The 17,304-nt window shown below is 35.3% G+C and overlaps 1 protein-coding gene across 2 annotated transcripts in view; it reads left to right on the forward strand.

Annotated features, from left to right (window-relative positions):
* SMAD4 (SMAD family member 4) overlaps positions 1 to 17,304 on the forward strand; it is a 59,249-nt gene that overhangs the window by 19,383 nt on the left and 22,562 nt on the right. For both annotated transcript variants that reach the window (XM_045849623.1, XM_045849624.1), the window contains exons 5-8: positions 2,323 to 2,535; positions 5,447 to 5,566; positions 5,662 to 5,778; positions 7,218 to 7,268. In XM_045849623.1, coding sequence (XP_045705579.1) covers positions 2,323 to 2,535; positions 5,447 to 5,566; positions 5,662 to 5,778; positions 7,218 to 7,268 — 501 coding nt within the window. The remainder of the gene's footprint in view (positions 1 to 2,322; positions 2,536 to 5,446; positions 5,567 to 5,661; positions 5,779 to 7,217; positions 7,269 to 17,304) is intronic.

Genomic DNA, 17,304 nt, shown 5'->3' on the forward strand with positions numbered 1-17,304 from the left:
AGGTATACAGTGAACAGAAGTGCTCCCACCCTTGTCCCCATTCCCCCCCACCTCAGGTAATCACTTTTATTAGTTTCTGGTGTTTCCTTCCAGGGTTTCTATATGCAGAAATACATGTACCATTTCCCTCCTTTATTACACAAAAAGTATATTGTGCACTTTTCTGGACCTTGCTTTTTTACTTACAGTGTATGATTTTTTTAAACATGCATATGATCATACTGTACAATAGTGTTTTGTAATCTACTTTTTTTCTCTTGGCAAAAATATACAGCAGACATCTATCTTGTTGATGCCTACAATTTTACCTAAGAAACAGATGTTTTTAGTTACTTGATTTATAGACCCTGTAGACTGGTAGAAGTCTCAAACTTACCTTTGGGAAAGTTTAGCCAACATATTGGGCAAGAAAAAGTTACGAGACATACTTTTTTGAAAGCAGAATTCAGTTGTTATGATTGCATATTAAGCTGGAGAGTCAACAGAAAAGCAGAAGCAGTGAGTATCAGTTTGACCAACTATATTCTGAAATCAATAGCTTTTTCCTTGTGTAGTAGTAATACTGGTATCTAGGTGATTAGATCCTAGTCACTATAACAGCAAAAGTAACCCCTAAAATGTCCAGAAATTAAGTAGAGACATCAGGATCTATATGAAGAAAATCACAGAACTTTGTTGAAGAGTGTAATTTAAAGAACAGATTGAATATATACAGCCATTCCTACTTTATGCCCCAAATGATGTTTTTTCTTCATATTTTTATAATTTGGTCAATATTAGTGATGAGTGGTTGGGTTCTTTTTTTCATTATTATTTTTATTTTTTTATTTTCCCTGATGTATTATGATGTGTTAAGCATCCTTTTGGTTATCTTTCTGTTTTTGTAGAATTTTCTAAAGAGAAACTCTTGGGAGTGAAATTTATGTGTCTTAAAAATATTAATGTCTTCATGACTTGATTCATAAAGAACCTTTAAAAGATTGTGCATAGAAATTTGAACAGTGAATTGTTCTTGCTGTGTTGAAATATTCTCAGTTTAATGAAAAAAATAGCCACTCAAATAATTGGTATTTATTTGTAAGGTTTTTTTTTTTATTTTTTTTAAGATTTTATTTATTTTCAGAGAGGGAAGGGAGGGAGAAAGAGAGAGAGAAACGTCAATGTGTGGTTGCTGGGGGCCATGGCCTGCAACCCAGGCATGTGCCCTGACTGGGAATTGAACCTGCGATGCTTTGGTTCGCAGCCCGCACTCAATCCACTGAGCTATGCCAGCCAGGGCTATGTGTAAGGTTTTTTCAAAGATTGACAGGGAAAGATAAAGAGCTCAGTATGCTGGTTCTTAATGGAAAAGAGAATGTCTTCATGGACTTATTAACTGTTCTAAGAAAAGAACCTAGTATTAGAATTCAACAGATTGTAAAATTCTGGGGTAGTGTTAGTTCAGAAGCAGTAAGTGGTTTTTTGCTAAAGATAAAAGCACACCCCAAAACAGTAGCCCCAAAACAAATATGCGTGGAGATTCTGGATAGAGAACAATTAACATTTATAAATACAGTTTGAGTTTTCTTTTTTCCTCACAACAAACCCTATTCCCTGGTTTGTTCAAGGAAAGGTATTATGTTACATTAGTTACAGTCTAGCTTTGCTTATTAACGTGTAAGCATACAGGTGACAGATGTTGATTATTAAGTTTTTTCACGTCACATATTTATCAAACATCATTTGATAAATTTGGTTGCTTTTCTAGAAGGAAGTTTCAGTTTGATGAAACATTTAGGATTTTTCTGTGTGGTTCTTAACCCTTCAGGGACATTCAATATACTTCACTTTCAAAGACTGTGTTATTTAACTAATTCTAGATCCTGGAATTGGATAGTTATCAGATCCCACTCATACGTCTACAGTGTGTGAAATTAGCAAAAAGAGATAGCTAAGTACTCAGTCTCAATTCATCTTCTCATCTGGGTGAATATTTTCCCCAGCCATTTGGTTTTTGTCTGCCTCATGTTATGTATTTAAGGTGATTATTATTTCTAGGTTAATCAAGAAACTAAGGAATACCTGTTCAGAACCGTTGTGGAAATTGTTGGAATATAGTCTAGCTTCAAATTTCAAGGAGTCATTCAAATTTATGATAAAATATATCTGACACTACTACCTCTAAATAAACAGCTTTTGCTGATAAAGTAATATGCTTTAAAAATATTGTGGAAAAATTCTGTCCTTTACACTGTAGTTGATTTTAGGTGTTATATTGCTTACAAGATTTTTTTCCGGGAGTAGAAGCTTAAAAGATTTAAAAATGTTTAATTTTCTGTATAGCTCCACCAAGTATGTTGGTGAAGGATGAATATGTTCATGACTTTGAGGGACAGCCATCGTTATCCACTGAAGGGCATTCTATTCAAACCATTCAGCATCCACCAAGTAATCGTGCATCGACGGAGACATACAGCACCCCGGCTCTGTTAGCTCCATCGGAGTCGAATGCTGCCAGCACCACCAACTTTCCCAACATTCCTGTGGCTTCCACAAGTGAGTTGTAGAATGAGATGCAGTCACAAGCTGAATTTCTCTAACTATAAAATCTTTATATGTAGTCACTTGGAGGAAAACTCCTAGAAAGTAAAAGTACTAGGATATCTTTCATTCGTAAACAAGTATTAAATAGATTTTTGTGTTGGTCCTGGAAAAAATGGTTTGTAGTTTATTTAAATATTTTTATGCTGATGTATAGTCACTTGGAATTTAATTAATTACTTTGATTATAATATTGATTTAAATTAATGGTCTGATTTGTACTTTATCACTCTTACATGCAGAAGTGAAAAGCCTCTTGAGCTTTCAGATACATTTTAGAGAAATAGTTAAGTGGTTAACAAGTAATTTTAAACCAACATGTTTACAAAACTCTGTGTAGATGGAATTGTGAGCTTTCTCTTAATCAGTGTTTTTATTTTGATTTATCAGGATATTACGTCATAAGTCATTTTAGTCTCCTGTTGTGCAAACTTAGAAGGGATCTTGACAAACTTGTTTATAACTTGATATCCCTCAAGATAAACATTAAGTATTTTAGTCAGTTGCAAAATAAAGTTAATTCTGTGTATCTAACTCAGATGTTTTTTTCAAATAAGTCTAATTTCAAAAAGGTTTTTCCCATAATAGAGGGGCCACCTTCCCTGCCCCAGGGCTATTAGGTTCAGCTTTTCTTAGGGGGCTGATCAAGGCTTTAATGACTTGGTTCTGTTAGTGCTTTTATTTATTTCCCAATCACCAAATATTGGACAATTTGCATGGAGTAGCTTTTATAGACTAATCACAGAGTGGGGTATTGGCATGTGAATGGTGTTATTTGCTCCTCGTTGCTAAGGATATTGTATATAAGCCCACATCAGCACTGGGTGTTGATAGATCTGGACTGATACTTTGTTAGCTGCTAAACAAAGGGAACATTATTCTTTTTACTTTAATATCAAATCAGATTCAGTTTAGAAAGTTGATCTTTGGAAATAAATGGAGGACTGATTTATATAATTGAGTTTTTGAGTGAAGCATGCCAACTTTCCCACTCTTTAAGTCATTTCACCTCTTCAAAGCAATTATCATTTGGATTTGCTGCATGAGATGACAGTCTCATCAAATAGACTCATGTAATCTCTATGCGAAAATATGTGAGAATAGTCTCACATATTCTAAGAAGGTCATATCGGTTAAGCACTTACTTTAGAACCTGGACCCTTAATCACTTGATGCTTCTGTTAACTGTGTATTCTTTATGTACTAATTTGGGTAATATTGTTCACGAAGAGAGTGGGTAGTGATGGAGAATAAATTAGTCTCCAGCATAGATTATTAGTGCTAGAGCACAGTCACCCAACCTTTGTTGGTATTATCTTGAGGTTGAATTTGTACACCTTTGTTGATGCGTGCAGAATTGGCTTCATTTTAACTGTCCTATTCCCTATGACGACTAGAAAAAGTGATATGAATGAAATGCAGATACTTTTGTCTTGATATCTTTTGGATGTATTTTCATAATTGAGTAATAATTGCGTTAAGTTTTAGAGTTTGTTGCAAATTTTTGTGCATTACATCTCAAAAAGCATATCGATATTTATATATAGTCACTTGGAGGAAATTAAAAGAAAAATTGGATTAAAATGGAGGAATTGGAAGACTTTTACATGAGCTGATTTACTTGTATTGTTGAATTTCATTATATGTACTTGAGATTGTATAGTAGAAATATTCAGTACAGATAACTGCATTGAGCTCCTTTACACTTTATGTTCATGTGGCACCTGTGTGTCTTCAGAGTCTCTTTCTAAACATCTGTAAATTAAAATCACAAGATAGCTTGCAAAAATTTCAGTGGGTGAGTAGGAAATGAAATTAATAAAAACATTGTCTTTAAAAATAAATAATTTGGGGAGTATTTAAATACTTTCTGTAGTTTTTAGTCTTAGGGAAATGTGATTTGTAGAGAGAAGAATGTTCCTTTTCCTTGATACTTTGAGCAGTGGTCTTTTACTCCCCTTCTCTCTGATTAGACTCTCATTCAGATAAGAAAAAATGGAGATATGCCAGTAACAGATAACAGTTATGAAATGTCAGTGCTTTCCAAATGAGATAAATAATTCACTTAATTAATGCTTGCTTGGAGAAATCAAGTTTTTTCCACTTAAAAAAACCCCTAAAAAATGTAGGCCAGTAAGCAATATCAGAATGGTTTTGAATGGAATAGAAGCTAGAGGAGGCTTAGTCCTCTATATTACATATAGAGAGGGCAAGTAATTTCCTGTAAATTTAGAATTTACAGGAAATGTTCTTGGTAAGAAGTGATTCTTGGTTTTTAAAAGCACATGAAAAAAATTTCAAAGTAGACCGATAGTCTGATAGTGGGTTTTTTTGTTTGTTTTTGTTTTTAACTTGAAAATGCTATATGACTGGACAGTGGAGCTTGAAAAAAATTTTTTTTTTAATTTACTCACCTTACCCATCACATTCCATTTAATATATTTGCCTGCTTTTCTTTTCTTTTATCAAACCCTAGCATTATATTATTACTGGTATCAGAGCTGATAATAATGGACTTTTGAAGTCTGAATCAGAAAAGTCCAGAGCTGGATGGAATGGCCTGGGGTGAGCTGATGTGCTTCAAGTTGTTATGATAGGGATTTTGCTGACATTTTGAAGAATATTGTGAATAAATAGGCCACTAAAATTAGCTAGACATTACTTAAGATAAAATAGTTTTGAACTCCTCCAAGTTTTGCCTTTATAGTGGACTTGAGAATTTTTTATTTGATAGGCCATGAATGAGTTCCACTTTTTGCCTATTTTTATGGTGACTATCAGATATAATTTAGTCCTTCCTTTGCTGTATAAAACCATAGGATTGCATCTGTACATGTACCATATTAATGCCTTCTTGTTCCTCTAGGTCAGCCTGCCAGTATACTGGCAGGCAGCCATAGTGAAGGATTGTTGCAGATAGCTTCAGGGCCTCAGCCAGGACAGCAGCAGAATGGATTTACTGGGCAGCCAGCTACTTACCATCATAGTATGTACATGCTTTTTAAAATCTTTTAAGTAGACGAGAAAAAAATAGGCAGACTTTATAAAAGCAAATTAATCCATGTGGGCCTTAATTTTTAGACAGCACTACCACCTGGACTGGAAGTAGGACCGCACCATACACACCTAATTTGCCTCACCACCAAAACGGCCATCTTCAGCACCACCCGCCTATGCCGCCCCATCCCGGACATTACTGTAAGCTCTTGTTTTTGTTGTAGGGGCCTTTTCTTTTTGAGGACTTTGTTTTTTTTTGTTGTTTGTTTTTTTTTCATTTGAAAAAAATGTTTTTACATCTTCTATTCATCTAACAATTTAGTTTTATTAAATAGTGTTTTTCACTATTTTTGGTAAACAGTATTATTTATTTTTTATAATTATGTTGTCATACCTTTTAGAGGAGTGATGTTTACTAAATACATTTATTTTTCTCTTGCTAATGTTTCATTAACACCACATTGATTTCCATTCATTTGTTTGTTTGCTTTGTGTATGTTCTTAGATCTCATATGTATGTGTATATCCACCCCAAGTTGATGGAAACCCCTTGAGTATCAAAACCTCAAGGTTTCCCTCCCTGTATTACTTAGCATACCATAGACATTCAGATGTTGAATCCTTCATTACTCTGCGCAGGTGTGATTGGGAGGGATACCCTTCTGATGAACATAGCTTGTAGTTCAGGCACAGTAGGAACACTGTTCATTTGGCATAGTAAAATCTAGAGTATAAGTCTTTCATATATATTGAGTCTTTTTTCCCTCTAATATAAGATTAATAGTACCAAAGAAACTTAGAAAATACAGAAAAGTATAAATAAGAAAATAAAAATTACCTAGAATTCTGTGACTCAGAGAGTCTACTTTTAATACTTTGGCATGTTTTCCTTCCAGTCATAGAAATGGGTATATATAGATTTGGGGAGTGGGGGGGAGATCTTACTGTGTATATTGTTTTCCAGTTGTGTTACTATTTTTCCATGTTTTAAAAGAATATAATTTTTAATGGCTGCCTGGGCCAGCATAGTGGTTAAAGTTGCTGAACTTGGACCCTTAACTGGCTGTGTGACCATTAGCAAGTTCTTTAATCCTTCAATGCCTTAAGAGTAATAATAGTAGTATCCATTTCAATGTTGTAAGAAGTAAATGTAATAATTCATGTGAGATGTTTAGCATAGTGTCTTAACACATAATAATCTCTCAGTTATATTAGCTATTGTTCCATTATGGAAGTGTCCTTAATTAAATAAACCATACACACTTGATTTTAGAATGGACCTAATGATTTGAATTATTATTATATATTACATTATAAATTATGCCACATTATATGTTATGTGAATAATTTATTTTTAATTTACAATACATTTTGCATGTACAACTGTTGTAAATTTCTTAATAGCACTTGGCACATAGCACAAAAATGTTACTTATTAAATATCTACAAAAGTAATTCAGGAGTATTTGCTTACTATAATTATAGTCTAAACTAAGCTTTTACGTTCTCAAATGTTGCATAAGCCTGACCCAAGCCGCTCCTAAGGTATGGTAGTTATTTTTAAGTAAGCCTTATTAAACATTTTAGCATTGGTGAACTTTTAATAAATAAAATTGGGATTTTTATTGTGTTTTCTTTAGGGCCAGTTCACAATGAGCTTGCATTCCAGCCTCCCATTTCCAATCATCCTGGTAAGTGTATTTCCAAATTGAGTCCCTATTTAGATTTTCTTTATGGTAGTAGAAACACATAAACAGGCTTTAATATAATTACAAAGTAATTTAATGTTTGGATAAGTACAGTTCTCATTATGGCATTAATTAGTAACCAATGTAATCACACATAAACTGTTTATATTTGACTCTTTTTAACTGCCTCTGAAAGAAAATAACTATCTTCAGTTAAGGTATAAAGTACCAAAATGCTGATTTTAGCAATGAATACATAAATATGCAGCAAGAGAAAACTAGGTTTCAAAACAGAACTGATGTAAAATTGTAGCTTAAAAAGCTAGAGAAGGATCTGAAGTAGATGCTGAAAAGAAAAATAATTCACTCTTTCTTAGATGATAAGTTCAGGAATCTCTGGCTAATTGTAATTTAGGGACTGATTAAATTATGCTCAAAGAGTAAATGGCTAAGTAGATTTTCCAGTTCATAGTTTGAATATTAACTTCTTAAAATATAGAAGTAATACAACAAAGTTTAGAAATAAGGTACCAAAGGCTTCTTAACATAAGCATAGGATTTTGATTTGTTTTCCTTTCTTCTATCCCTTCATATCTTTTTTCTTATCATAAAAAGATATAAATATATAATTTCAGCTCATCACCTTTTTACCCTAATTCAAAATACGTTTTATCATAAGAATTTTAAGCATATACCAAATGCCATATTAGTATGGAAGATCCCTCCTTCACTGTACTCATCCCTTGGTGTAGCTATTAACAACTAATGGCCAATCCTTTTTCATTCATACTCTTATGTACTTCCCCCCCCAACTAAATGTTATCTATGACAAAAGTCCATAAAGTTTTTGTGTGTTTTTTAAATCCTCGCCCTAGGTAAGTTTTTTATTACTTTTAGAGAGAGAAATATCCATGTAAGAGAGAAGCTTCAATTGGTTGCCTCTTGTATGTGCGCCGACTGGGCATAGTATGCGCCCGAACTTTCAATTAAGGGATGCCGCTCCAACCAACTGAGCCACACCAGCCAGGGCCCCTCACTTACTTTTCATTCATACCCTTGCCTTTTATTTTGAAGGAAATTCTGTGTGTTCATTTTATATGTAAGTATCTAAGTATATGTTTCCAATAAAGATTTTTTTAAAAAATGTGACTGTGGTAATTATATGATCAATTCAAAGGATACTTTCTAATTCCTCAAATAAATCTACATAATTTTCTTAAACAGTGTTTTGCTATTTGTTGTTTATGTTGGCTCCATTTTTTTCTTCTGTCTTATTAAACAAAACATTGAAGGTGACATCTTTATGCTTATAACTCTTTTTTTTTATTTTATTTATTTATTTTTAGAGAGGGGGAAGGGAGGGAGAAAGAGAGGGAGAGAAACATCAATGTGTGGTTGCCTCTCATGTGCCCCCCTACTGGGGACCTGACTGGCAACCCAGGCATGTGCCCCAACTGGGAACTAAACCAGCAACCTTGTGGTTCACAGGCCAGCACTCAATCCACTTAGCCACACCAGCGAGGGCAACATTTTTATTGAGAAATGTAAAATACAGAAAAGTACATAAAATACGTATACATACAGTCTAATCAATAATGTTAAAGCCAACACCTGTATTGAATGCCACCCAGATTGAAAACTAAATTATTACCCTCCCCACAGAAACCTTCCTACTTCATGCATTTGTCTCAGTCAAAAACTTTCCCTCTCCTTTCCCCAGAGATAACCACTATCCTGCTTTTTATGGATACTGTTTTTCTGCTCTTTGAAAATGATGATGCATCCTTAATCTAGTTTTGTAGTTTGGTTTTACTTGCATTTGAAATGATGTAATTGAAATCATTGTATCAGAATCTTAATTTTGTTTGTAAATAAATATATTGTGATAAGAGGGGAAAATCTAGAATCTTAAGAATGAGACTTTTTGCTGGCTTTAAGGCAGCATCATTGAGAGTCATTAGTGGCCCCTGGCAACTTCATGGGGCAGTGGGTAGTTCTCAGTCTCCCTAAGTCTTAGAGGAAGGTGATCTGCAGGAATGACAGTAGTCAGGGCTCTGAAGAAAGACCTACCCTGGATGGAATGGTGGAGTGGGGTTGGGAGTGGTGGCATTTAGCTAGTTATTTGGACTCAATTTTAGATTCTGCAGTTGCTTTTGGCCTTATGATAGGTTTATTTCATTCTTCTTAGGATAGAACTTATGTTAAGGCCTAATAGCTTCTGGTAGTTAGGGAATAGCATACACTAGTTATGAGGATATGCGTCTGTAGCATCCTGCATGGGCATTAAAGCTTCTGTCTTTGAGCAGAATAGGAAGTAACTTAATGGTTAGGATGATCTTGAAAGGTTTCTTTCCAGTGGTTGCTGGAGGGGATCCACTCTGCACATGCACCTTAAATATAGTCAGCTAGTTGGAACCCAGATGTCTGTGAACTCTTTGGCTATGAATACTAATGGGCTCAAGAACAGTTCTTTTACCTCACTACCATTAGTTTTTCTCTTGTACTGTTAAAAGAATATTTTAACTGATCTCTCTATTGAGAGCTTCCAGTCACATTGCTCTCCTCTCTGCCATTTAATATGTACTATATTCAATATTTCTTTTATTTTTTTAAAGATTTTATTTATTTTTAGAGGGAGGAAAGGAGGGAAAAAGAAAGGGAGAGAAACATCAGTATGTGGTTGCCTCTCATGTGCCCCTACTGGGGACCTGGCCCGCACTCCAGGCATGTGCCCTGACTGGGAATCAAACCAGCCACCCTTTGGTTCACAGGCTGGCACTCAATCCACTGAGCCATGCCAGCTAGGACAGTATTTCTTTTAAAATTAGGATCTAGTTGTTATTTCTCTATTAAAAAGATCTTGCATTGATTTTCCTGCTTATTGTTTGGCCATAGGATCAAGTCCAAATTCCTTACCTAAGCAAAAAAGAAAAGGAAAAAAAGAGTCTCTGATCCTTGTCTGCTTATTTCGCTGGCCTCATCTCTCTGTGCTTTAACCATCCTGAGCTCTCTGTACCCAGGCTTGCTCGGCTGTATCATCCCTCTGTGCTTTTTTTTTCATGTGCTGTTGTCCTCTTATGTCTTATGCTCTATGTATACATAAAATTAAATCTGTTATTCTGCAACAAATTACTCCCCAAATTTAACAGATTGAAACATCAATGACAATTTATCTTACTTCATTTCTGTGGGTCTGGGAGTGGCTTAGCTGGTTTGCCCTGGCTCAGGCTCATGAAGTTGCAGTCAAGTTGTTGGCTTGGGTTGCCATCATCTGAAGGCTTTTCTGAAGTTGGGGGATTCACTCTCAGGGTGACTTACCAACACACCTGGCAAGTTAGTGTTATGGTTGGCAGGAAACTGCAGTTTCTCTCTGTGTAGACCTCTCTAGAGCTTCTGGAGTGTTTTCACATGACAGCTAGCTTCTGCCAGGGTCAGTGATCAAGAGAAAGTGAGACAGAGCCTTGGTGTCTTTCAGACTTAGCCTCAAAAGTTACACCATTTCCATCAAATTCTGTGTTGTAGGGAGGGGACTACACAAGGATGCGAGTAGCAGGAAGTGAGAATCGCTGGAGACAGCTGGATGCCCGTACTGGGCTTCCCTGATGTACTGAACACGGCGAACACTTAAGATCCAGCTTAAGGGAACCACAGTTGGGAAGCCTTTCCTGATCCCCTCTGTGTCCGCTGCTCTAGTACTGTCTAACTCTACTAAATTACAGTTATTAGCTTACATAGCTGCTGTTGTGTTTCATGAATAAATAGAAAAGAAACCAAAGTGAAATATTTGTGTTAGGTATATGGTTAATGCAGTCCCTTAAGGTCTAATTAAGAAATGCTAAAATATTCTACTACAGACTGAGGACCATTTAGACAGGAAATATGCATATACCTTTCAATATGTAAAATATTTTAAGTAATTAATAATCATCAATAATATGTAGTGAATCTATTTTGGGAAGTTATTTTTGAAGATTGTTGCATAAATGTTTTAGGAAAATAGGTAATATAAATTGTAGAAGATGAATATAATTAGTATTGGTTGCTACCTTGGTGTTAAAGATTTTGGACAGGCCCTATACTTGGTGATTTCTGTGCTTTGACTTGGATAACTAGTTGAAAAATAGTTTTAGAAAAGGTCACCATTTCACTTCTTTTCTTATGGGTTCTGTTTTCACTTTTTTAAAAAATTTAATCTTATTTTTTTTCCATTACCATTTAGTCCCCTTATACCCCTCTCTCAACAGCAGTCACTGCACTGCTGTCGGTGTCTATGAGTCCTCTTTCCTTGTTGTTCAAGCCCTCTGTCTCCTCACCTTCCCTTCTCCCCACAGCTGTTACCCTGCTTTTCCTCTGTGAGTCCGTCCCCATTTACCATGTTAGTTCCGTTTGTTCATTAGATTCCCCATATGAGTGAAGTCATATGGTACTTGCCTTTCTCTGACGAGCTTATTTCACTTAGCATAATGTTCTCCAGGTCCATACATACTATCACAAAGGGTAAATTTTTTTCTTTTTTTATGGCTGAGTAGTATTACATTGTGTAAATATCTCATAGTTATTTTATCCCCTCATCTACTGATGGACACTTGGGCTGCTTCCATATTTTGGCAATTGTAAATAATGCTGCAGTGAACATAGGGGTCCTTATGTTCTTTCACATTAGTGTTTTGGGTTTCTTTGGATATATTCCCATAAGTGTGATTGCTGGGTCAAAAAGCAGATCCATTTTTAATTTTTCGAGGTATCTCCATATTGCTTTCCACTGTGGCTGCACCAATCTGCATTCCCACCAACAGTGCAAAAGGATTCCTTCCCCTTTCTCTACATCCTCGCCAGCATTTGTTTGTTGATTTATTGATGATAGCCATTCTGACAGGTGTATTTCATTCTGTATTTCACTCAGGTGTAGCCATTCTGAGGTAGTGTATTTCATTGTGGTTTTAATTTGCATTTCTCTGATGATCAATGATGATGAGCATCTTTTCATATCTGTTGGCCGTCTGTATGTCCTCTTTGAAGAAATGTCTGTTCAGGTCCTTTGCCCATTTTTTAATTGGGCTGTGTTTTTGGTGTTGAATTTTGTAAGTTCTTTCTAAATTTTGGGTATTGGTCCCTTATCAGATGTATTGATGAATATGATCTCCCATCCTGTAGGTCTTTTAATTTTGTTGATGATTTACTTTGCTGTGCAAAAACTTTTTAGTTTGATGTAGTCCCATTTGTTTATTTTTTCTTTTGTTTTCCTTGCCTGAGGAGATGGACCTGATAAGATGTTGCTATGAGCAAGGTCTGAGATTTTGCTGCCTGTGTTTTCTTCTACAATTTTTATGGTTTTGGGTCTAACATTTAAGTCTTTGATCCATTTTGAACTTATTCTTGTGTGTGGTATTAGAAGGTGATGTAGTTTCATTTTTTTGCATATACCTGTCTAGTTTTCCCGACACCATTTAGTGAATAAATTATCTTTGACCCATTATATATTCTTGTTTCCTCTGTTGAGTATTATTAATTAACTATAAAGGTGTGAGTTTATCTCTTGTCTCTCTATTCCGTTCCATCCATCTATGTGTCTCTTTTTATGCCAATACCATACTGTTTTGATTACTGTGGCGTAAGAGGATGGTCTGATATTAGGCAGCATGATTCCTTCAGCTTTATTATTTTTTCTCAGGATCACTATTGCTATGTGCGGCCTTTTGTGGTTCCATGTAAATATTTGAAATATTTGTTCTAGTTCTGTGAAATACATCATTGGAATCTTGATAGGAATTGCATTGAATCTATAGATTGCTCTGGATAGTATGGACATTTTAATGATGTTAACTCTTCCTGTCCATGAACTATCTATGCCTGTTCCCGGTATGTGTGCTTCCACTTATTTATATCTTCTTCTTTTTTTTTTTTTCAGTGTCTTGTAATTATTCTGAGTACAGGCAGTTTTATATCCTTAGTTAGGTTTATTCCTAGGAAGTTTTCCTTTTTGTAACAATTGTGAATGGGGTTGTTTTCTTAATTTCTCTTTCTGTTAGTTTGTTATTGAGATATAAAAATACAGCTGATTTCTGGACATTAATTTTGTATCCTGCTACTAAATCAATTCTAGTAGTTGCTTGGTGGAATCTTTGGGTTTCTCTATGTACAGTATCATGTCATCTTCAAATAATGACAGTTTTACTTCTTCCTTTCTAATTTGGATGCCTTTCCAACTTGGCTGCCTGTACGTGGCTTAAACTCCAACCAAGTGACATAGGGTAGCTGAATGGATAAGAAAACAAGACCCATGTATATGCTGCCTTCAAGAGACCCATATCAGATCGAAAGATACACACAGTCTAAAAATAAAGGGATGGAAAAAGATATTTCATGCAAATGGAAAGGGGAAAAAATGCTGGCATAGAAGTACTTATATCCAACAAAATAGACTTTAAAAGCAAGGCTATAAAGCAAGCAAGGCTTGTCTCTTACTATAGTAAGAGACAAAGAAGGACACTACATAATGATAATGATAAGAGGATGTAATCCTAATAAACATTCACATACCCTGTATAGGAGCACCTAAATATGTGAAGCACATCTTGATGGACATAAAGGGAGACATGGGCAGATACACTTATAGTTGGGGATATTAACACCCCATTCACTTCCATGGATCTTCCAGGCAGAAAATCAACAAGGAGCCAGCAGCTTTAAACAACACACTAGATCAAATGGATTTAATTAATATCTTCAGAGCTTTTCATACCAAACCAGCAGAATATACATACATTTCAAGTGCACATGGAGCATTTTCTATGATAGACCACGTGTTAGGACACAAAACAAGTCTCAGCAAATTTAAGATTGAAATCATACCAGCCATCTTCTCTGACCAGAATGCTATGAAACTGGAAATCAGTCAGTCACAAGAAGAACACTGAAAAACAACAAAGACATGGAAGCTAAATAACGTGTTATTAAACAATATGAATCAACAACAAGATCAAGGAAGAAATAAAGATATTTTGAAACAAATATGATGACCCAACACAATCCAAAACCTGTGGACACAGGGAAAGCAGTCCTCAGAGGGAAATGCATAGCATTCCAGGCCTGTTGAAAAATAAGAAAAAGCTCAAATTTAAACAATCTAACTTCACACTTAAAGGAACTTGAAAAGGAACAAGCAAAAAAGCCCAAAGTGAGCAAAAGGCAGGAAATAATAAAGATCATAGCAGAAACAAATGAAATAGAATCTAAAAAATATAGAAAAGATCAGTGAATCCAAGAGCTGGTTCTCTGGAAAGATAAACAAGATTGACAAACCTTTAACCAGGCTCATCAAGAAAAAAAGAGAGGACCCAAATAAATAAAATCAGAAATAAAAGAAGAGAAATAACAACTGACACCAAAGAAATACAAAAGATTGTAAGAAAATATAATGAACAACTACCTGTTTTTTTGCCATGTATCATGCACACTTTTTTGCCCAAATTTTAGAGGGGAAAAATAAGGATACACATTATACCTGGATAGTACCTGAAATACCTTGTATCTGTTCCTATGTTTTGTAATAATTTGTTACATAAAATTTCTTACAACATAATATATTCAAAAATAAATGCTAAAATTCCTTGCCCTGGCTGGTGTGGCTCAGTGAATTGAGTGCTGGCCTGTGAAGCAAAGGGTTGCTGGTTCTATTCCCAGTCAGGTCACATGCCTAGGTGTGGGCCAGGTCCCCAGTGGGGGGCATGCAAGAGGTAACCACATATTGGTGTTTCCCTCCCTTCCCCTCTCTAAAAATAAATAAATAAAATTTAAAAATATAAAATTCCTTTATAATACAAAAAACCCCCAAGTACATATATATAAATAAATAAATAATTGAATTAAAAATTAAAGTGAAAGATTTTTTTCCAGAAAGTTTGGGCCAAAAACGTGGGTGTGCGTTACACATGGCAACATATGATGCCAAAAGACTGGATGAAATGAATAAATTCCTAGAAATATACAATCTTCCAAAACTAAATCAGGAAGAATCAGAGAGTCTGAACAGACAGATTACACCTAGTGAAATTGAAACAGTCATCAAAAAACTCCCAATAAACAAAAGCTCTGGACTGGCTTCATGGATGAATTTTACCAAACATTTGGAGAAGAAATAACACCTCTCCTCAAACTATTTCATAAAATTCAAGAGGAGGGAAGGCCCCCAGTCTCATTTTACAAGGCCTGCATTATCCTAATTCCAAAACCAGATAAAAACTACAAAGAAAGAAAGATATAGGCCAATATCCCTGAAGAACATAGACACAAAAATCCTCAACAAAATATTAGCAAACTGCATACAGCAATGCATCAAAAAGATCATACATCATGATCAAGTGGTGTTTATTCCAGGAATGCAAGGTTGGTACAGCATGCACAAATCACTAAATGTGATTCCACATAAACAAAATGAAGGATAAAAACCACATGATCAGTCCTGGCTGGTGTGGCTCAGCAGATTGAGGGCAGCCTGCGAACCAAAAGGGTCCAGCGCACATGCCTGGGTTGCAGGCCAGGTCCCCAGTAGGGGGCATGTGAGAGGCATCCACACATTGATATTTCTCTCCCTCTCTTTCTCCTTCCCTTCGTCTCTCTTTAAAAATTAATAAATAAAGTCTTTAAAAAAATAAATTTTTAAAAAGCCACATGATCATATCACTGGATTCAGGAAAAGCACATGATAAAATTCAGCACTCATTTATGATAAAATCTCGCAGCAAAGTGGGAAAAGAGGGGACGTACCTAAACATAATAAAGGCCATATGTGACAAACCCACTGCCAGCATCATGCTCAACAGGCAAAAACTACAAGCATTCCCGTTAAGATCAGGAACAAGATAGGGATGTCTGCTTTCACCATTCTTATTCATCATAGTACTGGAAGTCCTAGCCACAGCAATCAGACAAGAAGAAATACAAGGCATCCAAATTGTTTTTGCTTCTTAAAACTGAGATATAGTCATTAAATTAAGTGTTGCTTTCATATTAAAGTGAAGAGTTCCCTCAGTGTCTTTGAGGTTGTTTTGGTAATTCAAAAATGGATTCAAAATATACAAATTTCCAAATTCAGATTGTGTTTTAGTGCATTGGAGCTATTCATCCATTTAAGAGAGCTCCTTTATGTGTTCATAAAAGATTCTCAGAGTGCATCTCACTGAAATCTAAATAATAAAAACGATAATTTATGAGTCTTGCTCTTTTTCTAAGACTTTATTTATTTTTAGAGAGAGGGGAAGGGAGAGAAAGAAGTAAACATCAATGTGTGGTTGCGTCTCACATGCCCCCTACTGGGGACGTGGCCTGCAACCTAAGTGTGTGCCCTGACTGGGAATCGAACCGGTGACCCTTTGGTTTGCAGGCTGGCACTCAATCCACTGAGCCACATCAACCAGGGCTATAATGAGTCTCTTAAGGGCTTTATTCAAATTTTTAATTTTTAAGAAAGTTAAGCAAATTAAATTTTCTTAAATGAATTTTATTTCAGAAATTAAAGATAATGTCGTGGAGACTTTCATTTTCCATTATAATTAAACAAAATTTATTTGATAAAAAACTGCTTTATAATATGGTTTCCCATTACAAAACATATTTAGCTACATACTTAACATTGTTAACATTTTTTTTCATGTCTTTTTAACCTTTTAAACTAAGTTTAGGCCTTAAACTTAGTCTTTTAAACCTTTTTCCTGGCGAGTGATGAGCGTCCAGTGTAGGCTCCATGAGAGCAGCTCAACTTCAGTAATTTAGGAACAAGAACTAAAAGTATCAACTGTCAGCAAGCACATGTAACAATCCCACTTCCTTTAAGATGAATTGGGGCATCAAAACTCTCTGAACTGAGTAATTTCATTCTGCTGTCATGTTAGTTTTGAGAAGCTGCAGGCTTGTCACTTACATGGTATTTGGTTCTTGGAGCAAAAGAGCAAAGAGAGATCCAGAAAGGCTAAATGAACTTAATGAATTCGTATTACCTGCTCCTGTTTTAGAAATAAGAATGTTCCCTCTTGTTTGGCTG

This window comes from Phyllostomus hastatus, unplaced genomic scaffold (genome assembly GCF_019186645.2).
Source record: "Phyllostomus hastatus isolate PE091 unplaced genomic scaffold, TTU_PhHast_1.1 phas_contig_80, whole genome shotgun sequence".
NCBI classification, from domain to species: Eukaryota; Metazoa; Chordata; class Mammalia; order Chiroptera; family Phyllostomidae; genus Phyllostomus; species Phyllostomus hastatus.